Source organism: Rhineura floridana, chromosome 13, assembly GCF_030035675.1.
Source record: "Rhineura floridana isolate rRhiFlo1 chromosome 13, rRhiFlo1.hap2, whole genome shotgun sequence".
NCBI lineage: Eukaryota > Metazoa > Chordata > Lepidosauria > Squamata > Rhineuridae > Rhineura > Rhineura floridana.
In genome coordinates this window covers 15,110,094-15,136,776 of record NC_084492.1, presented here as the reverse complement: position 1 = coordinate 15,136,776, position 26,683 = coordinate 15,110,094, and the positions used below count along the sequence as shown (strand labels likewise).

Sequence of the window (26,683 nt, the reverse complement as noted above, 5' to 3'; positions counted from 1 at the left end):
GTACCCTGCTCTCAAAAGAGTCCCAGGTTGTGGTCTGAAGGCACATAAGGCCAGCTCCCTCCTGAAGCTAAGCAGGGTCAGGTCTGGTCAGTGCCTGGATGGGAGACAGCCTGGGAACCATATGTAAGCCGCCTTGGGTTTCATGAAAAGAAAGGCGGGGTACAAATGTAATAAATAAATAAAAGAGTAAGGGTTCTAAGACCCCATGAGACCATGGATGATTACAATCCTGAGTATGTCCTAACCCTTTGTTCATGTAAGTTAAAACAACAACACCTTAGCTGTATTAGCTAGTGTTGCCAACTGGCCAGCGAAAAGAAAATCCCTAGCCTGTCCTGCTCTTGTGTATTTAGCAGAGATCTGATCTGTGGAGGTCAGCAGAAATCAGCAAATGAAATTTTCCATAATATGTGGTGAAGCATCATCGCCTGCTATTGCTGCTGTCCACAATGCTATTAGAGCAGCTGAGGTGTAGTTTTTAAATTTGGGAATGCCATAAAACTCAGCCATGAAACTCTCTGAATGATCTTGAACCAATTGCTATCTCTCAGTCTAACCTACCTCACAGGGTTGTTTTGAGATAAGATAGAGGTGAAACCGTGTACTCAACCCTATACTCCTTGTTGTACATTCTGAATTCCTGTTGGTTAAAGTGGGTTAAAAATGTCATAAATAAAACCACAAAAAGCTATCTCCATGGACCAGTTCAAAATTTGGTGAACTTAGCACTATAGCAGCTGTGCAAGTAAGAGGTCTGTGTATTCAGTGGAGGCTGGAGACAGTACTGAGTACTGTAACTACTGGATTTTATATTGTAGAATTCCCTCCCATTAGAGATGTCTTTTTGTCTCCAACACAAGACATATCTCTTCCGCCCGACCTAGTGAGATAACTGCACCATAACTGCATGATTATGTTCTGCACTGTTGCTAGTTATTTAGAGTGATCGCAATCACTGTGGTTTTTATGCTTTTATTGACAATGTTTTTGTTCTGTGTTTTGTTGCAAATTGCTCACTGCCCTGGGAACTCTTGTTAAAGAGTTTAATTTAATTATTTTTATTGTCGTATTCTTGTCAATTCAGTTGTTATACGGCATTAGAACATGGATAGACAACAAGGTGTCCTCCAGATGTTGTTGGACTCCCACTCCCATCACCCACAACCATTGGCCATTCCAGTCGAAACTAATGGGAGGTGCATCACGTTGGCTACTCCTGACCTAGAAAATGGCTAAGTGAATAGGCAATTTTATGTGTTGCTGTTTTTCTTTTTAATGTAAATAAATGACTAACACGATTTTTGTAAGGCAAGAAATTATGTCTTAACGTCAGTGTTTTTAGTCATTCAAAGCAGAGACTGCGACACGACTTTTTTGTGCAAAAAGCTCCACATTTAACAATGGGGCTTTTCCTTTTATATTTCAGCCTAACACCCTTGCCTTCCGCCCCGCCTCCCTCTCACAAAATTTTCCAAGGCTAAGGACAAACCTATCCTTGACTTTTTAATACATTCCTTTGCCGCGCCCCATTTTTTTCAGAGGGGGTGGGAGTAAAAACATGGAGGAGGGTAGGCTCAACCCCTTACACAGCCCATCACACCCTCCAATAATTTCCGTTTCCTCAAGAGCCAATAACAAAGCCGCTTCCTTCAGACTGTCGTCGCAGCCGCCTCTCATCCAATCCACGCGCCTCCCATTCTTACTCCCTCCCTTTCTGACTCCGCTTTTCACTAAAGTAGGCAATACCATCTCGGCATCAGGGCTGGCCTCTCCCTGTTTTGTGCAACGAGGACGGTGAGCTGTCAATCAGCGACAAAGAGCCAATGGCGTCGTTGTAAAAGAAGGCGTCAACAAGCCAGAGAAAGCTACAGCAGTTTGCAATGGAAGATGATTTTGGCTCTTTTTCCAAAATGGTGGATATACAGGGCGCTGATGACGACAAGCAGGGAAGGTAACATAAACGTAACGTTCCCCCCCACACACACACACTCAGGACGGGTGATTGACATGTTACCCCTCCCATCTGCGCTAGAATAAAGGCGGGAAAGAATCGCAAATAGAGGGGGAGGGAGATGTGGGGCGTCTTCGCTCTTTTTCGTCATTCTATTTTAAGAAGATTAGTTTATGATAGAACTTTCCTTATTTATTGAGGGCAGGGCATGTGATTTTATTTTTCTTTAGAAAGCGTGAGGACTGTCTGTTGGTTTTCTTTTGGATATATATAAACACACACAACGCTTAGTTGTTGGTTTAGGTACTTAATACATAATATTTTTATTCATTCTCATGGAATGTTTTTTATTTTGAAATACAACTTAAAACATAACAATGCAACAACACAGAACAATGAAATAAAGAAACCAGCAATCTTTAGTATCTTATGTTTGTGGAATAATTAGGCTGCTATGTATGTCATGCTTGTGGTTTATATGACATGCACAGCGAGGCTTTATGTATTACTTTAAAGTGTTTTTAGGCTTCCCTCCCAAGGTACCATGCAGACCAGACAGTTTTGCTACTTGCTGTGCTAAATCACTGTCCCTGTTTAGGTGTCATGACCAGACTTATTTTGCTTTATTGCTTTATTGCAAACATTTATATGCTGCTTTTTAAGATGCAGGCAAGCTCTGAAAGCACTTTACTATACGGTTTTAAAAAAAAAAAGTTGCCATAGCTAGCAATGTGACCCTACACAATGGGCTCTGAAGAAAGGCCTCTTTAGTTCAATAGGACTTAGAGCTTATCCAAACGGAGCAGGATAATCCACGGTTTCCATATTCGGTTGTCATCTGATAGTCCTCACTTTGCCTTTTAGTTTGCTCTTTCCCAATTAAAAAAACATGCTTTTTTGCACCCGCAGCGGTAAGACCCCTATATTCTTTTCACTTTTTCCAAGCTCTGCCTCTAAAACCTCTCCCTATCAACCAATTGGTCAGCAAAAAAATGACATATGCTCCTCTGCTCCTCTCCTCCTTTGCAAGGAAGCACAATATGGCTGTAAAAGAGTTCTGGCAGGGGAAGGAAAGGGAGAAGGAGGGGGGTAGTCAGTTTCAGCCTGCCTCCCTAAAGCTTTGTCAATTTCATTCTACTTGCTGGGTTTTTTGCTTCAAATCATTTTGCCGGGGAAGGAAAGGGAGAAGGAGGGGTGTGTGGCACTTTTCTTGCTTTTTTGGAGAAATAAGTGCAATTGCCAGCATGTGTATCTCCTTAAATATCCATAAAGGCAGAAAAACATACATTCGTTTAAGAGTAATATCGCAAATACAAACAAGAAAGGGGCTGCTGGTCAGTTTCATGCCTGCCTGGAAAGATTTGTCAATTTCATTCTACTAGCTGGGGTTTTTGTTTCAAATCATTTCGCCAAGGAAAGGAAAGGGAGAAGGAGGGGGGGTGACACGTTTCTTGCTCTATGGTTCTCCAGTCTCTATGGTTCTGGGCGGCGGGGACGCTGTAGCAAACCACTCATATGCAGGGCAGGGAATGCCCATTACTTTCAAAGGGTAGAACTGGGGGCAGAAAAGCCCATGCATCTCAATGGGTAAACCTGGCGTCACAACAGCCAATGCGTTTCAATGAGTAGATCTGGCATTTCAATGGGTAGACCTGGCGTCCGGAGAGTCTATGCATTTCAATGGGTAGACCAGGCCACCAGGTCTACCCATTTGAAGCCTGCTTGCTTTCTTGTTTGTATATGCGATATTATGCTTATGTATGCTTTTCTGCCTTTATGGAATGTATGCTTTTCTGCCTTATGGATATTTAAGGAGATACACATGCTGGCAATTGCACTTATTTCTCCAAAAAAGCAAGAAATGTGTCACACAACCCTCCTTCTCCCTTTCCTTCCCACGGCAAAATGATTTGAAACAAAAACCCCAGCGAGAATGAAATTGACAAGGCTTTCCAGAGGCAGGCATGAAACCGACCAGCAGCCCCTTTCTCGCTTGCTGTGTATTGCAGATCTCACCCAGAGCGGCCACCCAGTTTGCAGGCTGGCAAAAAATAAAATGCATCTGTGCAGTAGTTGCAGACCACAACACCCCACCATTGCGATGATTGGTTCAATTTTCCCGGGTTTATTCTCGCACATGTGCAAAAGTGCAGATACGTGATTGGAATGAGGAGAAGGGGCAAGGGGAAACACCCAAGAACCACCCATCAGCTGTAAAGTCTGCGGTATTGCATCCTACCTCCTGAAGGCACAGTGGATGATTCCCGATTTTAAACAGCAAATCGCATTTTTGCCAGTATTGCAAGGAGCGGATTTAACCCACGAAAATGCGTAACAGCACGAGATGTCATTTGGACGACCGAAAAATAATGAACACACATAGCGGGCATGTCACACATTTTGCAGTCGTCTGGATGAGCCCTTAGATAAATGGATTGCAGCCTGAAGAACTGAACCTATCAAGGGCTTCCCAGCCTTCCTTAACTATGAAAACCTTTTTTTAATGCAGAGAGTTGGAATGGTTATTTTTCAGGTTTCTGACCCCTCTGAAAGTTTATTTAGTTCTAAAATTTTGATTGTGCACTCTCAGTGCCGAATAGTGTTCCCAGGATAGTTGATTATGATGATAAAATAATAGTAAAGTAAAATTTCTTGTAGCACAATTCAGTGCATCGTAACTCAAGACACCCCACTGCGTGCATTCACTTGTATTCAACTAAGTCCTATTCAGTGTAAACCCATTGAAATTAATGAATTTAAGTTAGTTATGCCCATTAACTTCAATACATCTACTCTGAGCAGGACTAGCACTGAATACCATCAAGGTTTCATTCCTATGCATGTTTACCTATTATTACTCTTAATGCCCGCCCTCCACCATTAAGTCCCAGGATGTGTCACAACAACACAAATACACCATTAAAAACAATTTAAAACAAACCTTGGGACTTGCTACTGAGTAAACCTGCATTAAGACTGGGCTATGGATCTGCACTCCTGTGCAGCTTTGAACTCTTCAGACTTGAAGAATGCATAAAATCCCAAGTTACCCAGCGACTTTTTCTTTTGTAAATTTATGTACTGACCTTAAACATTTCCAAGGTGGCTGACAAAAAGGACAAAACATTAAAAGTATAAATGCATGGTGAAATAATAATAAAGATGTTTTCTAATATGTTTTGTTTTAAGATGTTTTCAAGTGCTTTGAGTGTTTTCAAGTGCTTTGAGTGTTTTCTGGGAGGAAGGGCGGGATATATAAATAAATAATAAGCAGCAGAATAAAAGAGCATTCAAACAACTGTGTAAAGTATTAAAAGCCCTGGACTGAGGTGTGGGAGGGTCTGAAAAATGTCAAAGTAGGGCTATTTCCAGCGTTAGCCCTACTCAGAGTAGACTGTTGAAATTTATAGACATGACTAAGTTGGGACCCATTAATTTCAGTAGGTCTACTCTGAATAGGACTAATGTTGGATACAGTTCAAAGGCTGTAAGTAAGTCTTCTTGGGGAGAGCATTCCAAAGATGAGGTGATAAGACTTGTAATACTTAAGCAAAGCATTGGCAATATTTAGGGGACCCTGGGTACATCTAAAGTTTTGAGAGAGAGCCATGGACACCACCCCCTTTGGTCACTTTGTTCCCTACTCTCTGCATGACCTTCCCTCTCCAAGCCCAGAGAAAGCACATATGCATTGCATTTTTAATGTGGTCAGGGTAAAAGTTGGATCTAGTAGAATTAGAGTCTCCCTGAAAAAATGCCATCAAATTAAAGCTTGGTAAACTGCATAGTAAAAATCACAAATCCTGTGCTTCTGTTAGCACAAAAACTGATTTACACAGAATGACAACAAAACCACCAAGTCACCAAATGGCTCTGTGGATGTTGATGTGATGCATGACATCATGGTAATTTTGAGGTATTCCTTGTAAAAAGTGTGAAGATCCATAAAGATCTGTGCCTTAGATGCATGTGTTTGCGCCATGACAGTGCTGGAAAGGAGCTTATACAGTACAGTATGTGATTCAGTGGAGATTGAGATGATCCTGATTTGATGGGGAATGACTCATGAAAAAGGATAGGTCATGTAATGCCAAACCAAGCAAAATAATCCTCTATTTCTATGACTGTCTTTGTGTCTACTTCCTGAAGGTGGGGACGCTGGAAGACGGACAGCATGAAGGGCAGGCAACATGACTATAAAATAATGTACCTCTCCTCTTTTTCCCACAATCTATATGGAACCAGTGCTGGCAGTAACATAATTCACGATAAAACATGGACTAAATGGTGTGCGTTGGTTTTTTTAGTGTATATGCCTAGTAGTGGGACTGCAAAAATATTTTATTATTAAATGGATGCTATTGTGTGCAGCTTAGGATTTATTATTTAGTTATTATTTATTTTATTTATTGCACTTGTATACTGCCTCATAGCCGAAGCTCTCTGGGCGGTTTACAGCAATCAAAAACATTAAAACAAATATACAATTTAAAACACAATTTTAAAATTTAAAACAATATTATTTGCTGTGAAGTGTAAGAAATTATTCTCTTTCAAAACAAATACAACAGCCCACACTGCTGATAATCATCCTGTTGTTCTTCATATTGCTTTTTGTACAATGCTCGCAGCATGACTAAACAAAGTTTTATTAGATACCATCAATATTTGTGTTGTAAATAGAGTGTTCTAGTTCTGTTTGCCTCCAGGTGACGATATAGTTATTGTGGGCCTATAGAGACTTGGATTAGTACAATATTTATTTTGTTGCATCTGCAAGAACATGAACAGATTTATTTGAAAGCCTACATGTTTCAGATTCCTCTTATGCAAATGAACAATAACCCTGCAGTGAAAATTCCATTTTTATGAAACATTTTTTTCTTTTTACTTGTTCTAGAATGAATGTAAAAGATAAAGCTAAACTGAGGTTAAAGAAACTTGATGTTGGAAACAGATTTTCCAATTTACCACTTCCAAAAGCCTCTGTTCTTATACCATTGATGGTTAAATACGGGAAACTGTATGTTCTCTTCACTGTCAGATCAATGAAGGTATGTAAATTTGAAAAAAAAAAATCCTAACTTCTTCGGTTTTCTGAGAAATGGTTGTGTGATGGAAATGTGTGAGAAAAGGGAATGCAAGTATTATATTGATACGAGCTGTCAGATCTCTCCATTTTACACCTGGGTAACTAGGACTAGGACTAGGTAACTAGGACTCCTAATGAGGAACTTCTGTTTAAATTTCCCCCTGCCTGTGCCTGAATCCCTTTTGCCAGCACCCTGAAGAGCCCTGCCTCTTCTGGAGAGGAGAAAGGGGCTGTTGTACAATGACCCTTCCTGTCCCTGGGCAGCAGTGTTAGAAACAAAGGTTCTTTAAGAGACTCACACAACAGAACCACTTGTGAAGCAGCAATTAAAGTTTATTACACGTTCTTGCAAGAGCGGGTGTCCACAAGGTAGGCACACCCAAGTGACATTGGTACAGTTCTTTTATCCTATAGCCCGTTGCTTCGTTCCCTCCCCTGTTTTCTCATTGGTCAAGTACTTCAGGGTTTACAGCCTATCCGTGCCGCCTATTCATGTCACAGGAAGTCCCGCCTCTGTTTACATCTCCCACTACTCATATTTTAGCTCCCCCATACTCATATTTATTATTACCCATATTTGGTATATCTTCCTCCTCCCCTGTCAACAGATAGAGCAGAACCTAACCACAAACTGTCTTTGTCGCACCTGTTTCCTGGTATTTGTGTCTATTTTAGCTTGTTTTCCTTGCTTCACTAACTACATCTTTACCCCTCCCAAACAACAACCAGCATTTACACAAAGTCACACATCTACACAATTTGAGCACCCTGCAAAAGCAACACACTTTATACATATCACAGCAGCACCTAGTTCTTTTCCCCCTAACTTCCCAATTGTATTCATTTATTGGACTCCCAGTGATTCACATTCTCTGGATATCATACAAAAAACACAAAACAGATTAAAAAGATAATTTCTAAGGTCAACTCAAATCTCAATATTTTGCAGAAGGGATTCAGTCACATACTGGAAATTTAGGTTTGTGTAGTTAAAGTGCTGCCAAACAAATCCCCTTTGTCGTATGACCTCCCTGCAAACAAATTGAAACAAATGCTCAATAAAGAGCTTGCATTGTATAACCTCCTAAGCATTGTGCAACTAAATCAAGGTGAATGCTCAATAAAGAGGTAATCTGGAGCTCTAAAATGCAATATGATTATTGCAGTGGAACAATTAAAAATGAGTTAAAATTCAAACCAGGCAGCAGTACTACAGCCTTAAAAAATCCTTAAACATGCACAGCATGGCAGATAAGCCAAGGTTTGACTAGCATGTTATCCATACCTCAGTCATGGTCAAATTGTCTCCTCCTTATCCATGATTTGTGGCTGAGATCTTTTTTTATTTCAAAAATTGGAAACCCCACAGACAGCTGCTTTGAACATTCCCCTCCATGTCTGCAATTTCATATTTTAAAACTTAATCTTTCATGGATATCAGTGTGTAGTGTAACAACTGCAGAAGTTCACCAATCAAATATGTGTGCCAAATATCAGCTGCCCAATTGGTTTACATGTTGTATAGAGGGAAACACTCAAAAGTGCACATTATTGCAGACAAAGGTTTTCATGCGCAGAGATTAAGATCCATATAGAGGACTATGACATACTATAGAAACTTTAACTTGCTACATCAAAAATGGAAATCATTGATGTGGGAACCACCATTCCCTACGATTTAATGTTAACTGGTCAAAATAATTATTTAACAATGGTGTTCTTCCAAATCCTAGTTGAGAAGATCACCAGGAGAAGTGTGCTTTCCGGGAGGTAGAAGTGACCCAACAGACAGAGATGAGATAGCAACAGCTCTCCGGGAAGCCAAGGAAGAAGTGGGGCTCCATCCTGAACAGGCCGACGTTGTCTGTAGTCTTGTACCTGCAATAGACAAAGTAAGGTGCATTTTGTAGGGGAAACAGTTGTGAGATATTTTATAATGTGGCCCCAACATTCTCCCAACAGGGATCTTACCACTCTGTTTAGTGTGCATATTTGCTGTTAATTGGAGTTCTTCCCACTATCTAAATCAAGCAGTGATAGATCAGAGAAGTTCAAATTATTTTGAAGTTTTGTTAAGGAAACAACATGTACAAACCTAATGGCTTTATGTGTAATGATCTCTTAGCCTGCGAGCACAAGTGACCAATCGCCTCTGAGCCTGGGTCCAGTTCTTCTTCCTTCACTTACATAGTTACTCTCTAGTTTTTTCCTCTAAGCTCTTCTTCTCCTACTCATCCAGACCAATACCTTTTGCTATCTCCATCCATCTTGGGGTGTCTCTTTCTGTCCTTTTTATATATTAATCTTTATTAAATTTTGAGTTTCAGATTTACATATACAAAAAGTTGAAGAAAAAAGAAAAAAGCTAATTCCCATAAACTCTTCCTCTCCCTCAGTAAATAGCCTTCCCACTACAACAAGAACTTCATAACTCACATACAGTTTAATGTAAATATGGGTTTTATACAAAAATAAAAAGGATGTCTCTTTCTGATTGGCTTCGTAGATCTTTATCTCCCCATCAAGGAATGTTATCCTTGCCCTATGAAGATAAGCAATATTGTTCTCCCATCCCCATGCAAATGTACTTAATTTGATTCCTCATTTTCTTTAATCTAGTTGTTCATCAGATTGTTCCTACCAAAACTCTCATAAGCACATTCAGGTTGAAATTTTAAAAAATCCTAGCATTATCTCCAGTGCTGCTCCTCCTACTCAGAGCAGACTCACTGAAATCAAGAAACATGACTGACTTAGGACCATTAACTTCAGTGAGTCTACTCTAAGTAGAATTTAGGTCGATACCACCCATTGGTTCTTTTAATTCTCCCTGCCCCCCAAAAAATATAAATGACATGAATGTTAGCTATATTAATCATACCTAACCATATGTATCTCTGTGGTTACATATGGTTAGGAATAACTATTAATATGTGGTTATTAATAGTCTTTTCTAGCTTTGGATTCAGCTAAGTCCTACTCAGAGCACATCCATTGAAATTAACAAATCAGTTAGTCATATCCAACTTCAGTGAGTCTACTCTGAATAGGACTAGCGTTGAATATCACCCCTTTTATTATCTTAATTCCTTTTTATTTCATAGATAATACTGGAAGACGCAGAGGTGTCAATCAAGAGCAAGACCTATACCATGTTTATATATATTGGCTGGCAGGGCCAGTTCTAAAGGGCGGCCAGGTTGGGCACTGACCCGATGGCCCCTAGAGCTACAGGAGGCCCCTCAGCCGCCCCTCCACTCCCCTTCTGTGATCCGTGGGCCCCCCACATCTCCCCACTTACCTGTCTGCTGTCTTTTACCATTGCCTTTAACAAAGATGGCGGCCGCGGTTTCCCTAAAGTACTGAAGCCCCTGCCGCCATCTTAGTTGATGGCAGAGAGCGCGCATGTAACACGCATGCGTGCCATCAACAAAGATGGAGGCGGAGGCTTCATCCCCTTAGGGAAACCGCGTCCACCATCTTGGTTATTGGCAATAGTAAAAGACAGGAGACAGGTAGGTGGGGGTAGGGTGGGGTGCGCGCACGAGCGAATGCGAACGCATGCGCACACACGCCAGGGCCCAGGGCAAGCTGATGCCCAAGGGCACCGGCATTCCTGGAGCCGGCCCTGTTGGCTGGAGTAGTGAAATGACTGCTTTGTATTCAAGCAGTTTGAGATAGATGCAAGGCATAATAGCTCTAGGCAGTCCTGGTAGGCTATAGTCCCTCCCCAACACAGATTGACTACCCCATGATAGACTCTAATGGTGGATCAGTTCTGTTAATTGGCCTGCTCTCTATTTGGGTATAAGAGAGAGGTTCTGAATCTGAGGTGGCATCTTGTACCCCGGAGGTATCCAATATTGTGCCCTCCATGTGTTGTCCCATCAGTCACAGCAAGCATGGCCAGTGTTTATTTAAAAATGAAATAAGTTTTAATTTTTAAAGTTGATAGGAGCTGTAGAACAACATCTGAAGATGCATTGGCAACCCCTGACTTCGCTCTTGTTCCCACTGATATTTGCACTCTTTTGCTATGTTCAGATTCTTTAAAGAGCCCAACACCTTGTTTTCTTTCCAGACTAATTCTTTAGTAACTCCGGTTGTAGCCTTCATAGAAGACACATTTCATGCCTGTCCTAATCCAGAAGAAGTCAGTGATGTATTCTCAGTGCCACTGGAGTATTTCATTAGTCCATCAAAGTACACAAGCATGCCTTTTCAAAGGATGGGAGAGGTTCCATTTTTGATGCATTCCTTCGAATATGATGACCCAGAGCAAAAGACCTCGTTTCGAATATGGGGACTCACTGCACACTTTGTGGTATTCCTTGCCCTTGCAGTTTTCAGACAGAAACCAACATTTCAAGTTCAGTATGATCTTGATAATTTGATTTCTTCAGCTGAGAAAAATTTAATGGAGTTATACAATGTGGCGAAAAGCAAACTTTGACATGTGGAATTGTTCATTTCTCCCAACAAAACTTATCCTGTTTATAGGTTGGCCATACATATTAATTTAAAATATTCCCTTAAATTATATTTGTAAACTATAGTGAAGTATACAATTTTATGGATGCAATATAAATATCTTGATAGGATTATATGAAATAAAATGCATTGATCGGTATGTGCACCACAGACTCTAATGATCTATTCTGTATCATGTATCAAAGGGAGAAATATTAAATTCACATCAGTTTCTCAGGCTGCTATCCTATATACACTTGTCTGGGAGTAAGTGCCATTGAGTTCAATTACACTTATGAGTAGACATGCTTCTGACTTTGCACTGAAGTGACACCTTTTACAGCCACATAAGTAAGAAATGCATTGTACTATGAGTTAAGCATGCATGTGTCTGTATATTGAAACATTCCCTCTTTAAATTACATGGAAGTGGCAACTATCAGAGAATTATACCCTTCTGTGTATTTAAAAGGAGAAAGTAGTGACTAGCACACAAGCACTCTCTGTGACTGGAATGGCCCTTTTTTAACTTGAGTGTCAGTACTTTTATAAGATGAAGAGAAGCTGGGTCCCAAATAATGTACAGGGAGATTGGCCCTAGGTATTTAATCTTGAATGAGCTGCTCACTTTCTCTGTGTCTCAATTCCAACTTCCAAAATAAATATGAGAAGTCTTACTTACGACCATTGGGTTAGGATGTAGAAGAATCTTTGTTGAGACTTGTCTAATTCTCAGCCTCACAAGCTTTGAAGATAAAAACTCCCATGTACAATATGCTCTTTGAAGGAAGGGTAAAGCACAGATATGACAAATAAACTACATTTGCTACTTAAGTATAGCATCAGACACACCTGGTCTTGCAGTTGTGCTTGATGCCTCTTGGTGGGGCTGTTAGATATTTAACATATACAATAATTTGTACGGCCAGGATTAAGTGTCATAGGATGGGTGACTACATTATGATCTTATTATTTTAAATTATCTGCTGTTCTTAAACGTACGTTTTATAGTTTTTAATTTTTCTCATAGTTTAATTCTATTTTTAATTGTATACATTTTTATGTTTTAATGGTGTGTTATCTTTTAGCTGTAAGCCGCTCTGAGTCCTACTGGAAAAAGGGCGGGATAGAAATAAAGTTTATTATTATTATTATTATTATTATTATTACTTTTAACCACTTAAGTAGGGGGTTTAAAGTTCTGTTGCTTATTATTGCCAGTACACGTATTGATGTTACTTGAAATTAACAATAAATTAGTTCATGCTAAGTAGGCATGGGAATGAATTCTTTAGTGACCTGACTTCATCAGTCACACTTCAGAATTACATGTATGTTCACCCATTTGTGTCGTATCTACCCAAAAGAAGTGCGTCTCTGGATTCAGTACTGTCGCATTTTAATCTGGGTAGCATTAGAATTTGCAAACTAACTAACAAACTAATTATTGATGATTTTGTGGTTAGAAAAGTAACAAGATAATTGCATTAGATAGTGTTGGATAACAGCCACATTGTGTATAAAGAAAAAAATCAACGTGTGTGTGTGTTTTAATCCCTTCTGTTTTAAAAAGAGATGAGATTTAGCAATCTGTGGGAAGCCTACAAGCAGGACCTTAGTGCAACATCACTCTCCCCACCTGCAATTCCTGGCAACTGGTATTCAGAGGCATACTGCCTCCAGCAGCAAAGACAGAACATCGCCATCATGGTTAGTAGCCACTGATCCTCCATGAAGTTGTCTCATCCTCTTTTAAAGCCTTTTAAAGTGCCCCATTCTATGGAATAGCATCTCTTTTGAGATACAGGCGCCCACGTTTTTGTTCCAAGAAGCTTTCCCATCTGTATGAATAGATGTCTTGTATTCTTTTTTTCTCCTTTACTTCATTTGCTGTTATTTTTTGTGCTGTTTTTAGCTGTTTTTATTACACTGTGAACATCAGTTTGAGACAATATGTGGAAGGTGATATGATTATAAGAATATTAATATCTAAGTTGATGGCCATCACGACATCTTTTGGGAGCGAATTCCATAGTTTAACTATGCACTATGTGAAGAAGTTGTTGAACTGCTGAGTTTTGAAGGTGGAGTTACATGCCTCCAATACTTATAGGTATATCTGCATAGTTGTTAAATTTATAGAGCCACGCACACACTGCATTCATTTCAAAGTGTTGCTTTCATTCTTGGAATATTTGTGCCCCTCCCATATTGTAACATTGTTTGCAGCTAAGCTTTTTAATCTTTAATGAAGGGAAATGCTTTGTTCTGATGATTATATAGCTTTGATATCAGTACCTTTCAGAGAAAGCAAAAGGCAGGAAGTTTCTGACATCAATTAAATTCAGAAATAATAGCAAGCTTTACAAAATAGTACAAAAATATGTATAGTGGTTGTGATCTATTAGTTGCAGAGCAGGAAGAACCCGCAGGATAATACAAACAGCAACCTTTGTGCTGGATATAATATGTTACAAGATGGTTATCATTTGCCTGGAAAAGCAAAACGGAGCTGCATTTTGCCAGCTGTATTCTCTAGAGCAGTGTTTCCCAAAGTGTGGTACGCATACCCCTGGTGGTACATGAAAGGGTTTCAAGGGGTACGTGGCCAAATTTTTTTTGTTTTGTACTTTATCATTGGGGTTTAGCGGCAAAAAACATGTCGTGTGTTCTTTTAAGAGAAAATACAGTTCTTGTGATTTCTCCAGTTTCTCACACAATCGTGTGAGGGAAGATCAATATAATAACAGTGTCCCAATGTTATTCAATGCGTAGTCTCTTTCGCTCTCAGTGAGTTCCTTGTCTTTTCGTGCACTCCTCCAGTTTCTCATAAGACTCGGACTCTCGACTTTGGCCACCAAAAAACGCTTCTACAAACAGACAGATGGTGCCACAAAGATATTTATGCGTATGCTTGACTACAAAAATGTTCACACCGGGAAGCGGGGTTTTTTCTCGATCTTCAGCCCTGCAGCGGTCATTTTGCCAGCCACTTCCCTCTTGGGGGAATCTCCCGCTCTTCGGCTGCAGAGCAGTTTCTTCCCCCATCCTGCCTGGCCTGCCCGCTCATCAGCTGTGAATTTTAGGCGGGAGGTATGAATCCCCTGACTGCTCTTGGGTTGCGTGCCTGAGTGGCTTCCCAGGCAGGATGGGGGAAAAACCACTCTGCAGCCAAAGAGCGGGAGATTCAAACCTCCAGCCCAGGCAAGCGCTGCCTCTGTAAACCCGCTGCATGCTGCATGATTTTCGGCTGGAGTTTCCAGTTTTGGGGGGTCCCCTCCGGGTCTTTATTTCCAGAATGGTGTTTTTTTGTATATGAATTATTTCTATATTTTTGAATATATATTTTTGTTATATAAATATTATTTCTATTATTAAAATGTTTATTACTTACTTTGTATTTATTTTTTTACAAACATTTCATATAAAAGTATAGGAATTACAAATGTGTTATAATACCTTACCCCTCTCCCAATTATTTTTGTGAAAGTTGGGTATGCCGGTAAAATTAATGTCTCAAAAGGGGTACGCGCATGTTGAAAGTTTGGGAAACACTGCTCTAGAGTGTTTTATTTCAACTATCCTAGAGTAATTGGTGTGGAGGTTCTGGTCAAAGAACATCATTGAAATAAATCTCTTAAAGTTTGGGCATTAAAATATTAATCAGATTTTTTTCCAGGTACTCCTGCCTGCAGACAGAGCCTATTCTGTGGTTGCACCCGATTGATTGATTTTAGTAAAACATTTATAGACCACCTTTCATATAAAATAACAAGGCAGTTTACAGAATTCAACACTAAAGACAATAAAATACTTTTGAAAATTCCATATTTAACATATATCCTAAATTTCTAATAGAACCAATACTAAAAACCTCACCTCTCTCCATGTGCCCCAAAAATATATTCCAGAGGGTCCCCCAACCTCTGAAGCAAATTTTGAGGGTGTGCGGGAGGCTGGAAAGAAGGGGAAGTTCCATTGCACAAGCAGAAGACCGTTGCACAAGGAGAACAGCAACTTTGAATACAACCCAATGATTGGGAATGCGCTTCCAAAGAGGTATGTTTTAAAGAGCTGGCAGAACGCTTATCTCTAGGGAAAGGTTATTCCACAGTATGAGGACCACTGCAGAGAAGGCCCTTCCTCTAGTCTCCACTAGATAATCTTTGTCTGCCGCCAAATGGCTGGAAGACTCTCCTCCAACCATCTCAGCGAATGAGCTGAATTGTACAGAAGAAGGTGTTCTCTCAAATACCTATGGAATACCCTTCCCAGGGCCAGTTCCGAGTATGAGGGACCCTTCAGCAAAATATCTCTGATGGACCCCCTCCTACTTAAGTGTCCCTACCCCAGGTGGGTTTACCTGTGGATAGTGTTAATGGAGGACAGCAGAGCTACTATCTGTACCTGGTAGCTGAGAGGTGACCCCCCATTTTAATTTTCAACAATGCCTCCAATGCATTGTCACTTTCCAGCATTGTGGGAAATCAAAATGACTGCCCCCAGTGGTGAAACGCTTTAGTTTCCCACATTTCCTAAGTAACATTTTGTCAAGGGCATTGTGGGGCATTAAATAGCAGGTCAGCTGCTCAAGAATGAAGGGTGCTCTTGACACCAGACCCAGGCTACTGTTCAGTTTATAGTGCCAGGTTAAGACTTTTTTATTTGCCAAAGCATATAATGAAGTTATTTTGATTGGATTAGATCTGAAAGTGCAGTAGTCTGATGTTTTACTTGCTGATTTAAATTATTATTACTACTACTACTAGCTGTTGCTTTTAATTCTTTTTCTGCTGCTGGTGATTTGAGCTTATTATCTGTTGCATTTGAAATGTAGTTATGTTTTGATGACTTTTGCTGTATGTTGCAGGATATACAATTTTGAAATAACAAAACTACTTGAATCATCAGCCTTGCTCAGTTGCATAAAATACATAGTTGGTTTATAGCGTCTGTAAGTTTACAAGTGGAGGACTGTGCCAATAAATTGCTGGTACAGACATGAAATTATATGGAGCGCATGTTGTCTCCTCTAAGTGAAAGATATTCTCTCTGTCTACTGGCATTCTTTATGTTCTGTCACAAAATGATGTTGGAGAATCCCTCCTGTTCAGCAACAAAGGAGACTTTAAGTGAAACAGTGCAATCCTAACCATGCAGCAGACTTTAAGTGAAACAGTGCAATCCTAACCATTGCTACTCAGTAAATCCTGTTAAACTCAATGTGATTTACTCTCAGGTAAGTGGGCTAGGATTGCAGCTTAATTCTGTTATTCTTTTTTGAGAATCCTTTAACTTACTATTTCCTTACGTTGGACACATCATGAGAAGACATGATCCACTAGAAAAGACAATAATGCTGGGAAAAACAGAAGGGAGTAGAAAAAGAGGAAGGCCAAACAAGAGATGGATTGATTCGATAAAGGAAGCCACAGACCTGAAGTTACAAGATCTGAACAGGGTGGTTCGTGACAGATGCTCTTGGAGGTCGCTGATTCATAGGGTCGCCATAAGTTGCATCGACTTGGAGGCACATAACAACAACAACAACAGCTGTTGAGACTGAACTTTGAACTGTAAAACCAAGGTAGAGCAAGAAGATAAGGCTACCAGCAGCTACAAGCCACAATGGCTATGTTCTACCTCTACTGTTGGAGGCAATATGCCTCTGAATACTAGTTGCTGGGAATCACAGCTGGGGAGAGTGCTGTTGTGTTCAGGTCCTGCTTTCCGTAGGCATCTGGTTGGTCAGTGTGAGAACAAGATGCTGAACTGAATGGGCCATTGACCCAATCCATCAGGCTCTTCCTATGTTCTTACATGCTTTTTTCCAAATGTAAAGTGTTAGTTTTAATTTCTAAAGCCCTTAAATTATTGTTCCCATGTGAAGCTGCCCATGTGAACCTATGACTCTCCAGATGTTATGTTATTTAGTATTACATTTATATCCCACCTTCCCTTCCAAGATGCTCAAGGCAGCATACATAGTTGTACCCCTTTCCATTTAATCGTCACAACAATCCTGTGAGGTAGGTTAGGCTGAGAGAGAATGACTGGGCCAAGGTAACCCAGTGAGCTTCATGGCTGAGTGGGAACTTGAACTCTGTTCTTCCACATCCTAGTGCAATATTCTAACTGCTGCGCCATCCTGGCCCTCATGTTGTTGGACCCCAACACCCATCAGCCCCAGCCACTTGCCCAGTGGCCAAAGATGATGGAATTTAGATCAAAGTCTCTAGATCAAAGTCTCCACTAGATTAAGGACATCTTCCATTCATAGAAGGCCACAACAATAAAACCCAGGGTGGTGGTGATGTTTTAAAAGTATGTTTACACTTAAATGTGACTTTATATGGTTTTTAATATGACATCTACCTTGGAGACTTTTTTTAGTTGAAGGGTGAGTTGCAAATATTGTTAATGAACAAATAAATCCCCTTTCCCCTCCAGCCATTTTCCCTTTGAACATGTGATTTATTGAAAGTACTTTTTAAAAACTCCACTCTTCATTTGAAAAGGCTCCCAGAATAGCTTAGAAAAGATACATATACTGATACCGTATCACACACACATTGAAAAACTCCTTGCACACAGCTAACACATCAAGGAGAAATCTAGATGCGTATCTTTCTTAATATCTATATATACATAAAACAAGGATGTACGCTTCAGGCTGTGCAGTTTGCCATACTGGGCTCAAGGCCAGGGAAGGTAGGACAGGGAAAAAATGTGAGTGAGCATGTGCACTGGCCCCACTGCACTAGGCTCAAGGCCAGTGTGGGGGAAACAAACGGGAAGGAATGAGAGGCTGTGTGCTGTGGGGATCATGAAGGACACACAACACCGTGTGCATAGCAGGCACAGGGCAGGGAGGTGCTTTGGCGCGGGGAAGTGCCTTGGCAACCTGAAGCGGGGGGGCTTGGCCACCTGGGACGGAGAGGAAGGAAAATACCTTGACGATCTAGGGGAGGGGTTGTCATGCAAAGCCCCTTGCACAGAGAGAGAGATTAAAAATGAAGGTGATCTCTGCAGGGTATTTTTTCAAAAATTGGCAGCAGCAGACTTGGGATGTAGTGGTATCAGAAGAAATTAAATCTTTCTGCTTAGGGAAGTGTATCACTGCATCATTTAGAAGTAGTAGACTCATAAATATCATTGCTGTCCAAAAGAAATGGTACCGTTTTATTTTCCATATAAATCTAGTCTGAGTTCCTTGGGCTCAGGTGGAGAGATCATGTGCAGGATGATGGTCTGATACTGCTCACAGTTATGTTGATTTCATTAATGAAGTTGTCATGACAACCGCTTCACCTAAACCACCACAGTGCTGTCCAGTAACATCAGCAGTGTGCATCCAGTGGTTTTACATCTCTGTTTTAACACATTTTCCAAAATATAATCTGTGGCCTAGCAGTAGAGACGTTTAGTGATGGGGTTAATCTCTTTAATGTCAAAGAGATTTAAATACTCAGGGCTTTTTTGCCCATGTGTTCCACATTAGGTTGCTGTTTCTTCAAAATAGCTTTTTAAAAATAATTTGTGTGTTTAAATGTGCTTTTTTAAAAATATGTATTGTTTATTTGCCTTTTTTTAGTCAAATGGCAGGTTACAAATATTTTAATAAATAACTCTTTATCAGTGGTTATCATACTTGACAGCCAAAAACTTCCATATTCTGAAACTGTATACCTCTGATTAAGTTATTGTTTCCTTCATGCTCATCTTTGGGTACTTCATGTGGATATTCGTCTAGCTATTGTATGAAACAGTACTCAAAGGAAGCAACCTTGGACCAAGTGAGACTATTTGTCCATATGGGCTAGTCTCTCACATCACCTTCTACCACCTGATCCTCCTCTTTAAAAAAAAAATGGAGGTGCCAGGGATTGAACCTGGGACCTCATGAAGGATAAGGTTATCAATGGCTACTAGCCACGATGGTTATGTTCTGCCTCCACTGCTGGAGGCAGTATGCCTCTGAATACCATTTGCTGGGAATCACAAGTGGGGGAGCACAGCTGCGCTCAAATCCTGGTTCCGGGCTGTTGGAAGTGGGGCAAGAGCAACTCCTGTTTTGTTCTTTTGTTTATGCTCCAGAAGGAAGATAAAGCTAGGGTCCTCCAGATGGATAGGCTTTGTTTACCTTTTAACCTGTGATGCTCTGACTGACTTCCTTCTGTCGCAAGACTGTGACGTCTTTAGGGAAGCTTACCTGCCCCTCCTCCTTCTGCCCTTTCCACTCCTTTCTTCTCTGGCTGTCCAAAAGAGAGGAGACATCCCTTTGTCTCTGCTTTCTCTCTGAGCATGGGGCTAACTCCTACACCTGGGCATTAAGCCTCCAACTTAGCTAGTTAGTTAGAGCTAGGTATGCCTTTTCTATCTGCTATGTATTTCTATAAATAAAGTAGCTTTTCTTATTTTACTAAGTCTCCAGTCTCAGTGATGCTGATGCAGGGTAAACGCCTGCTTTCTTAGGCAAATGCATGCACACGCTGGCACACTCGCATTTCAACATCTGCTGTTACTCTCTGCTGCTGTGGTGCTGCTTTTACACGAAATTAAGCAACGCAGCTACATGCAGGGCAACACGGCCTTCCTGTAGGCATCGGACTGGCCACTGTAAGAACAGAACACTGAACTAGATGAACCTTTGGCATGATCCAGCAGGGCTTTTCTTATGCTCTTACCTTTGTCTGCAACACATGTGCTTTACCACTGAGCTCTGATGCCTCATTGCGCTAGTTCAGTGGTTCCCAAACTTTTATTCCCCCTGGACCACTTAAAAATTGCTGAGGGTTTTGATGGACCACTTAATGATTCTTCCGCCTGTTGTAGAAATTGTAATGTGTTATGCTAGATGCTGTGTGATTTTTAATTGCATTTTTATTGCTTCATTTAATTCTTTTGGATTGTATCCAACTAAGTCCTACTCAGAGTAAATCCATTTAAACTGATAAAACTAAGTTAGTCATGACCATTAATTTCAATGGGTCTGCTCTGAACAGAGCTAGCATTCAATATTTATTTATTTATTAAATTTATTAGTCGCCCATCTGGCTGGTTGTCCAGCCACTCTGGGCGACGTACAAGATAAAAAACAATACATTAAAATGTTAAAATTTAAAACCATAACAGTAAAAACCTAACCCACCCCAAAAGCCTGCCTGAAGAGCCAGGTCTTCAAGGCCCGGCGGAAGCTCATCATAGAAGGGGCATGGCGGAGATCATTTGGGAGAGAGTTCCACAGGGTGGGGGCCACTATTGAAAAAGCCCTGTCTCTAGTCCTCACCAGTCTAGCTGTTTTAACCGGTGGGATCGAGAGAAGGTCTTCTGAGGCTGATCTTGTTGAGCGGCATCCCTGACGATGCTGGAGGCGCTCCTTCAGATAGACTGGGCTAAAACCGTGTAGGGTTTTAAAGGTCAAAACCAACACCTTGAATTGGGCCCGGTAAACAACCGGTAGCCAGTGCAACTCCTTCAGCACTGGAGTGATGTGATCTTGCCGGCGGCTGCCTTTAATCAGACGAGCCGCCGCATTCTGTACCAGTTGCAGCTTCCGGACCGTTTTCAAGGGTAACCCCACGTAGAGCGCATTACAGTAGTCTAGGCGAGAGGTGACCAGGGCATGTACCACCGGTGGGAGCAGATGGTTGGGAAGGTAAGGGCGCAGCCTCCGTATCAGATGGAGTTGATACAGTGCTGCCTGGCTCACAGCCGAGACTTGAGCCTCCATGGACAGCTGGGAGTCAAGAATGACCCCCAGGCTGCGGACCTGGTCTTTCAGGGGCAATCGTACCCCATTGAGCACCAGGTCCACATCCCCCAGCCTTCCCTTGTCTCCCACAAACAGTACCTCGGTTTTGTCAGGGTTCAGCTTCAGCTTATTCCTTCTATTGTATTTTATTGTATTACTGGGAAGGCTTTGCCCTCCGGCTCACTCCGCTTACCAACCCAACTCCCCCTGCCATCCCCCAGGCAACCCCATGTCCATCGCCAACCCACTTCCCTCACCTGTTCCTCTGCCACTGCTGCTGCCTCCACAAACAGTGCAGCTAGACTACAAACAGGCCTCCCACCCAGGCTGCCTTTGCCGCCACCACCTCCCCTGGACAAATTCCACCATGCAGTGTGCCAGCCACCCCCAGCCAAGCTGCCGCTGCTGCCTTACCTGCTACATTTTTCTTTAGATAGACAACTTGAATTTGAAAGAATTCAAATTGTAATACAATAAAATACATTATAAGAAATAAGCAATAAAATACAATTAAAATTAACATGAATATTTAATGCAATGGATGTGCTATCTCCTATTTCCAACCACAAATCCACAGACATACTGTAGACCGCCTACATGAAGCTCATAGCGCACTGGCAGTCCATGGACCACAGTTTGGGAAGCCCAGTTCTAGAACATATGCAAACAAATGCACAGCCATAGAGATGAAGGCATGAAGACCTTTGGGTAACAGGCAAGTAACAAATCTAATAAATGACGATGATAGTGATGATGCATGCAGCCTGCCGTATCACATGCTGCAGTTGTCAAGGTTTATTCTTTGGAAATGTTAACAGCACGTGTACAACAATCATGTTCGTCTAACATATCTTTATCCTAAGGAAGAAACCATCTACTTGGCTTTTAAACCTGTGAAGGACAAGCTACTACAGAGTAAAGCAATACAACTGGCAAAGTAGAGCCCTTAAGCAATCTCTAATAGGTTGGTGATGGTGCTTGAGCAGTGATCTTTGGAATGAGAATCAGGACCTTAGGAACCCGCACCTATTCTCCTCTGTGAAAAGCTGGGAGCATGGGTATATAGCTATTAGTAAAACAGATAAAGTCATAGTGAGAAGATGCAATAAAGAAATGGCAATATAGTGCATGTAGCTTGAAACATCAAACTCTTCTCTCAATACCAGCTTTTCCCAACCTTTGGGTCCCCAGATGTTGCTGGACTACAGTTCCCATCATTCCTGACCATTGGCCATGCTGGCTGGGACTGTTAGGAGCTGGAGTCCAGCAACATCTGGAAACCCAAAGGTTGGGAGAGCCTGCTGTATGTAACTGTCTTCTGTTTCCATAAGAAGAGCCCTGTTGCATCAAGCCAAAGATCTGCCTGAGCATCCTGTTCTCACAGCAGCCAATATGTTGACAGTGGAAACGGCTGTGGAGTCAGTACGCCAGACCTTAGACTCCGACTCCTCTATTTTTCTAATATCCGACTCCGACTCCTTCATAAATGGCAAATGTATATTAACTAGTAATAACACATTTACTGTAGTAAAATGGTAGCACAAGGCATTTCATCACCACCACGTGACTCCAGAGCTTGGAAAAGTTACTTTTTTGAACTACAACTCCCACAAGCCCAATCCCTGGGGCTGATGGGAGTTGTAGTTTAAAAAAGTAACTTTTCCAAGCTCTGGATTCACATGGTGGTGATGAAATGCCTTGTGCTACCATTTTACTACAGTAAATTTGTTATTACTAGTTAATATACATTTGCCATTTATGAAGGAGTCAGAGTCGGTACATTTCTACCGACTCCGACTCCACCCAAAATTGGTCCCGACTCCGACTCCACAGCCCTAAGTGGAAAGCCTACAACCTGAGTGCAATTGCAATCTCACCTCCTGTGGTTTCCAGCAACTGCTATTCAGAGCCATACTAACAATGAACATAGCCTTCAGGGCTAGTAGCCATTGATAGCCTTATCCTTGAGGAACCATGCTGTTACACCCAACAACTGTTGCTCAACAATCACCCACCACATCACCCTTATAGCCCTACAATGGCCCAATGAAGCAGGGCTGATGGAAACCTCTGCATCGCTGCCAGGCCTCTCTGTCCCAGAGGCAGAAACATAATGAGCAGCTGGGCCTTCTGCAGTAGGTCAACTGGAGAAGAAGATAGCGCAAATGGATAAGCAAGCAGGATTGGGGATTGTAATCTGAGTTAGCCATGGTGAAAATTAGTTAATCCAGAACCCTTTAATCTCTGGCTCCATCTATCATTAGCTTTGGCTCCACCCACTGCAAGCAGGTGTTTCCACAGAGAGAGAGAGAGAGATTTTCCCCTTAGGGAATGCAGCCCTCAAGTGAAAAGGTTGCCTTCTTCTGGTCTAGAGTATTGCACAACCCTTGCCCCCCTATGTTGAGTGGGAAGATGTATATTCTAAAGGTTACAGTCAAAACACTGACCTTATAACTAATGGGGCTTTGTAAGTCGACGGAATCTAGACCTGCTCCCACATGAAATATTTTTAAGGACATCATTATTATTGGATATAAAATGCATTAAGGTGGAGGGAGAATAATAAAAGCTTCTGCAGCTACAGGCCAAATCCAGGCCAGCCATACATTTATATATAGGGTTCCCATATTCAAGTCCCACAAATTGGGGCAGGCTAATGTGCATATTATGCAAATTATTTGCTAATTATGCAAATTAAGCATATTAATGGTTGCATTGCCCAGTTATATTATTTTTTTGCCTAGTAATTACCACCAAAAACTGGAGGAAGATGTGAGGAATCTTTTTTTTAAAAAAACTTACATTTTCAGCCTTAAATACCTAGATTCTAGTTTCCAACACTTTGGATTATTTATTTATTTATTTAGAGGATTTATATCCTGCCCTCAGGACAGCTTACATAAACAAGAAAAAAACACAGTCAATTAAAAACAATATTGTGACCGAGAGGTTGTCTTAGCAACAATTAGGAAATGTGAAATGAACGCTACAACCTGTAACGCAGATAGAAATTCAAGATATTATCAGCTCAGTTAATTATCTAATTAGCTTCAAAGCAAGCACTGCTGTCCAGAGTTTGGAAAAGTTACTTTTTTGAACTACAGCTCCCATCAGCCCAATCCAGTGGCCATGCTGGCTGGGGCTGAAGGGAGTTGTAGTTCAAAATAGTAACTTTTCCAAGCTCTGCTGCTGTCATAGAATCCTTTCCAACATCAGACTATACTGCATAAGTTTGAAGTACCTAAAGACATTCAAGCTTATGCTGATACTGAGCAGTAAACTGAAGATCAGCAAGTTAATAGGAATAATGTATTCTATCTTTAGAGTATTTAATATGCCACTAGAAAGAACAGATCCTTAGTGTGCAGCAAGGTTTGTCTGAACTTCAGAATATTTTAAGTATATAATGTATATGGAATCCTGCCAAAAATAGTAGTAGTAGTAAAATATATATACTGCTTTTCAACAAAACGTTCCCAAAGCAGTTTATAGTAAAATATATAATGTTTGAAATTTGGCTGTATAAAAGATAGCTACAAATCAATCATTTTCATTTCAAATTGTAAATAAAGGAAATTCTCCCCAGTCCTTGCGCAAACAAGAATTGGGCTTTGAATATGTGACATAGTAATGAAGAAAATGGATCTCTAAATATGTGCTGTGCATTCTACAGCACTAAATTCTAAGCTTGCCTCTATTAATTTGGCATGAGGAATCAGGGATTTCAGCCACTGCCAGGGGGCATGTAGCATCAAAAGCTAAATGTACCACATAGTAAGCAAATAACTCTTCCCAAGCTAGTGAGTGTGGGGTGGATTGTTTAATTCCTATTGGTCTTAAAGGGGGTGCAAAGGTTGCTTTCCCCACTGCACTGAACATATATAGTGTTTGTGTGTGTATATATACACACACACACAATCATCCATCCCAGGGGAGGAAATGAGGTAGGGTGATCTTTGGTGGGGAGATGCCTGCCAGTCATTTTGAAGAAGGAAATGTATTAAAATAATACTTTTTTAGCCTTTTCTGAACTGCTGAACAGAGACTCTGCCAGGCAACAGGATGAACAAGGCTGCATTCCAACACAACTTTACTTGGGAGTAAGCACCAATTGTCAGGGTGGAGGCAGGGCTCAAAAATGCAGATATTAATACCGCAGCCTTTTCTACAGAGAGGCTTACTTTTATATTTGTATTTGTTTGGGGGGAGAGCATTTGGTGGATTCAAACTTCTTTATTCCATCCTCAATGATGGCAGGCAGACCCACCCATTGCATTCACCACTTTAAGGCACATACCCTGACACACAGAGGCAATTGATTCTTGCTGATTCAACCAGAAAGCCTATGGGTAAGGGGTGGAGCTTCATGTGTTGATCAAGTGAGCATATGCAGTTTTCTAAACTGCTGGATTCTGCATATGCAGTAGGCAGGCAGGTTAAAATTCTTAATTTTCCCAGGACAGCTGTGGTGTCCCTCACTGTCTAACAACAACGGAAAGCGGGAATAGACCAATTCCTCACAATATGGGCAGAAAACTGCCTCCACATTTTGCCTTGTATCTCTGGATCCATGAGGGCTAGATACTTCCCTTTTAAAAAACAAAAACAAATGAAAGCTGGGAATCCAGGCCACCTAATGGGCTAAGTGGGCAGCAGGTAGCATGGCTAGAATCCGGGTAAAACTCGGGTAACTGCCCAATATGGCAACCCTATTTATATGTCATTTATTTAAAATGTTTGTATCCTGCCCTTCGTGAAATCAGAGCAACTTCCAATATATTAAAATAGTAGACATCCAAGCATAAAAAGCCCAATTAAAATCTAAGAATGGTAAAAACTCTGTAACAGAGTGAGCTGGACATCTAAAATAAAAATAAAAAGCTTGCTTCAGTAAAAAGCAGATCTCAAGCATAACTGCAGTACAGGAAAGGGATTGATCTTTGAGGACACTTCCCTGCCATCCATACCACACACAATCTGGTTGATGTATGTGATTTAAGAGACAGAGAATAAGCATACATTTAAGGCACATACATTTATACCACTTTAACAGTCATGGTCTCCCCCAAGGTATTCTGGGAATTATAGGTACTGTTCTCACAGAGCTACAATTCCCAGTACCCTTAATAAATTACAGCTTCCAGGATTCCCAAGAGGAAGCCATGTGGATGTGATTTTAACATCCTTCCCTGTAAGCCCTGAGGAGGAAGCCAAAATGCTGAAGGTCAACCCTAAGGGAAACTAGGAGGTTTAGGCATACCCAGGATGGCTTCTCCTATATGATCTCAATAAGCAGGAGAGCTCGTGAAAGGAGAGGTGAACTTGATTTAAGACCCAGACTGTTTAAAGCTAAACCAGCACCTCAAATTGTACCTAGAAGCTTACTGGCAGAATAGGTTTACTGTGTTCACAGCCT

The 26,683-nt window shown here is 41.1% G+C and overlaps 1 protein-coding gene across 2 annotated transcripts; it reads left to right on the top strand.

The window, feature by feature from the left end:
* The first annotated feature begins 1,736 nt into the window (after positions 1 to 1,736).
* Positions 1,737 to 13,078, top strand: NUDT7 (nudix hydrolase 7). Of its 2 annotated transcripts, none has more exons than XM_061594076.1 (4): positions 1,737 to 1,951; positions 6,852 to 7,005; positions 8,777 to 8,935; positions 11,125 to 13,078. In XM_061594076.1, exons 1-4 carry the CDS (start codon positions 1,881 to 1,883, stop codon positions 11,494 to 11,496), a joined length of 756 nt encoding a protein of 251 aa, XP_061450060.1. In that variant the 5' UTR covers positions 1,737 to 1,880; the 3' UTR covers positions 11,497 to 13,078. The 2 variants fall into 2 exon arrangements, with proteins under 2 accessions (XP_061450060.1, XP_061450061.1); XM_061594077.1 differs by lacking the exon at positions 1,737 to 1,951 and adding an exon at positions 5,949 to 6,240.
* The last annotated feature ends 13,605 nt before the right edge of the window (positions 13,079 to 26,683 follow it).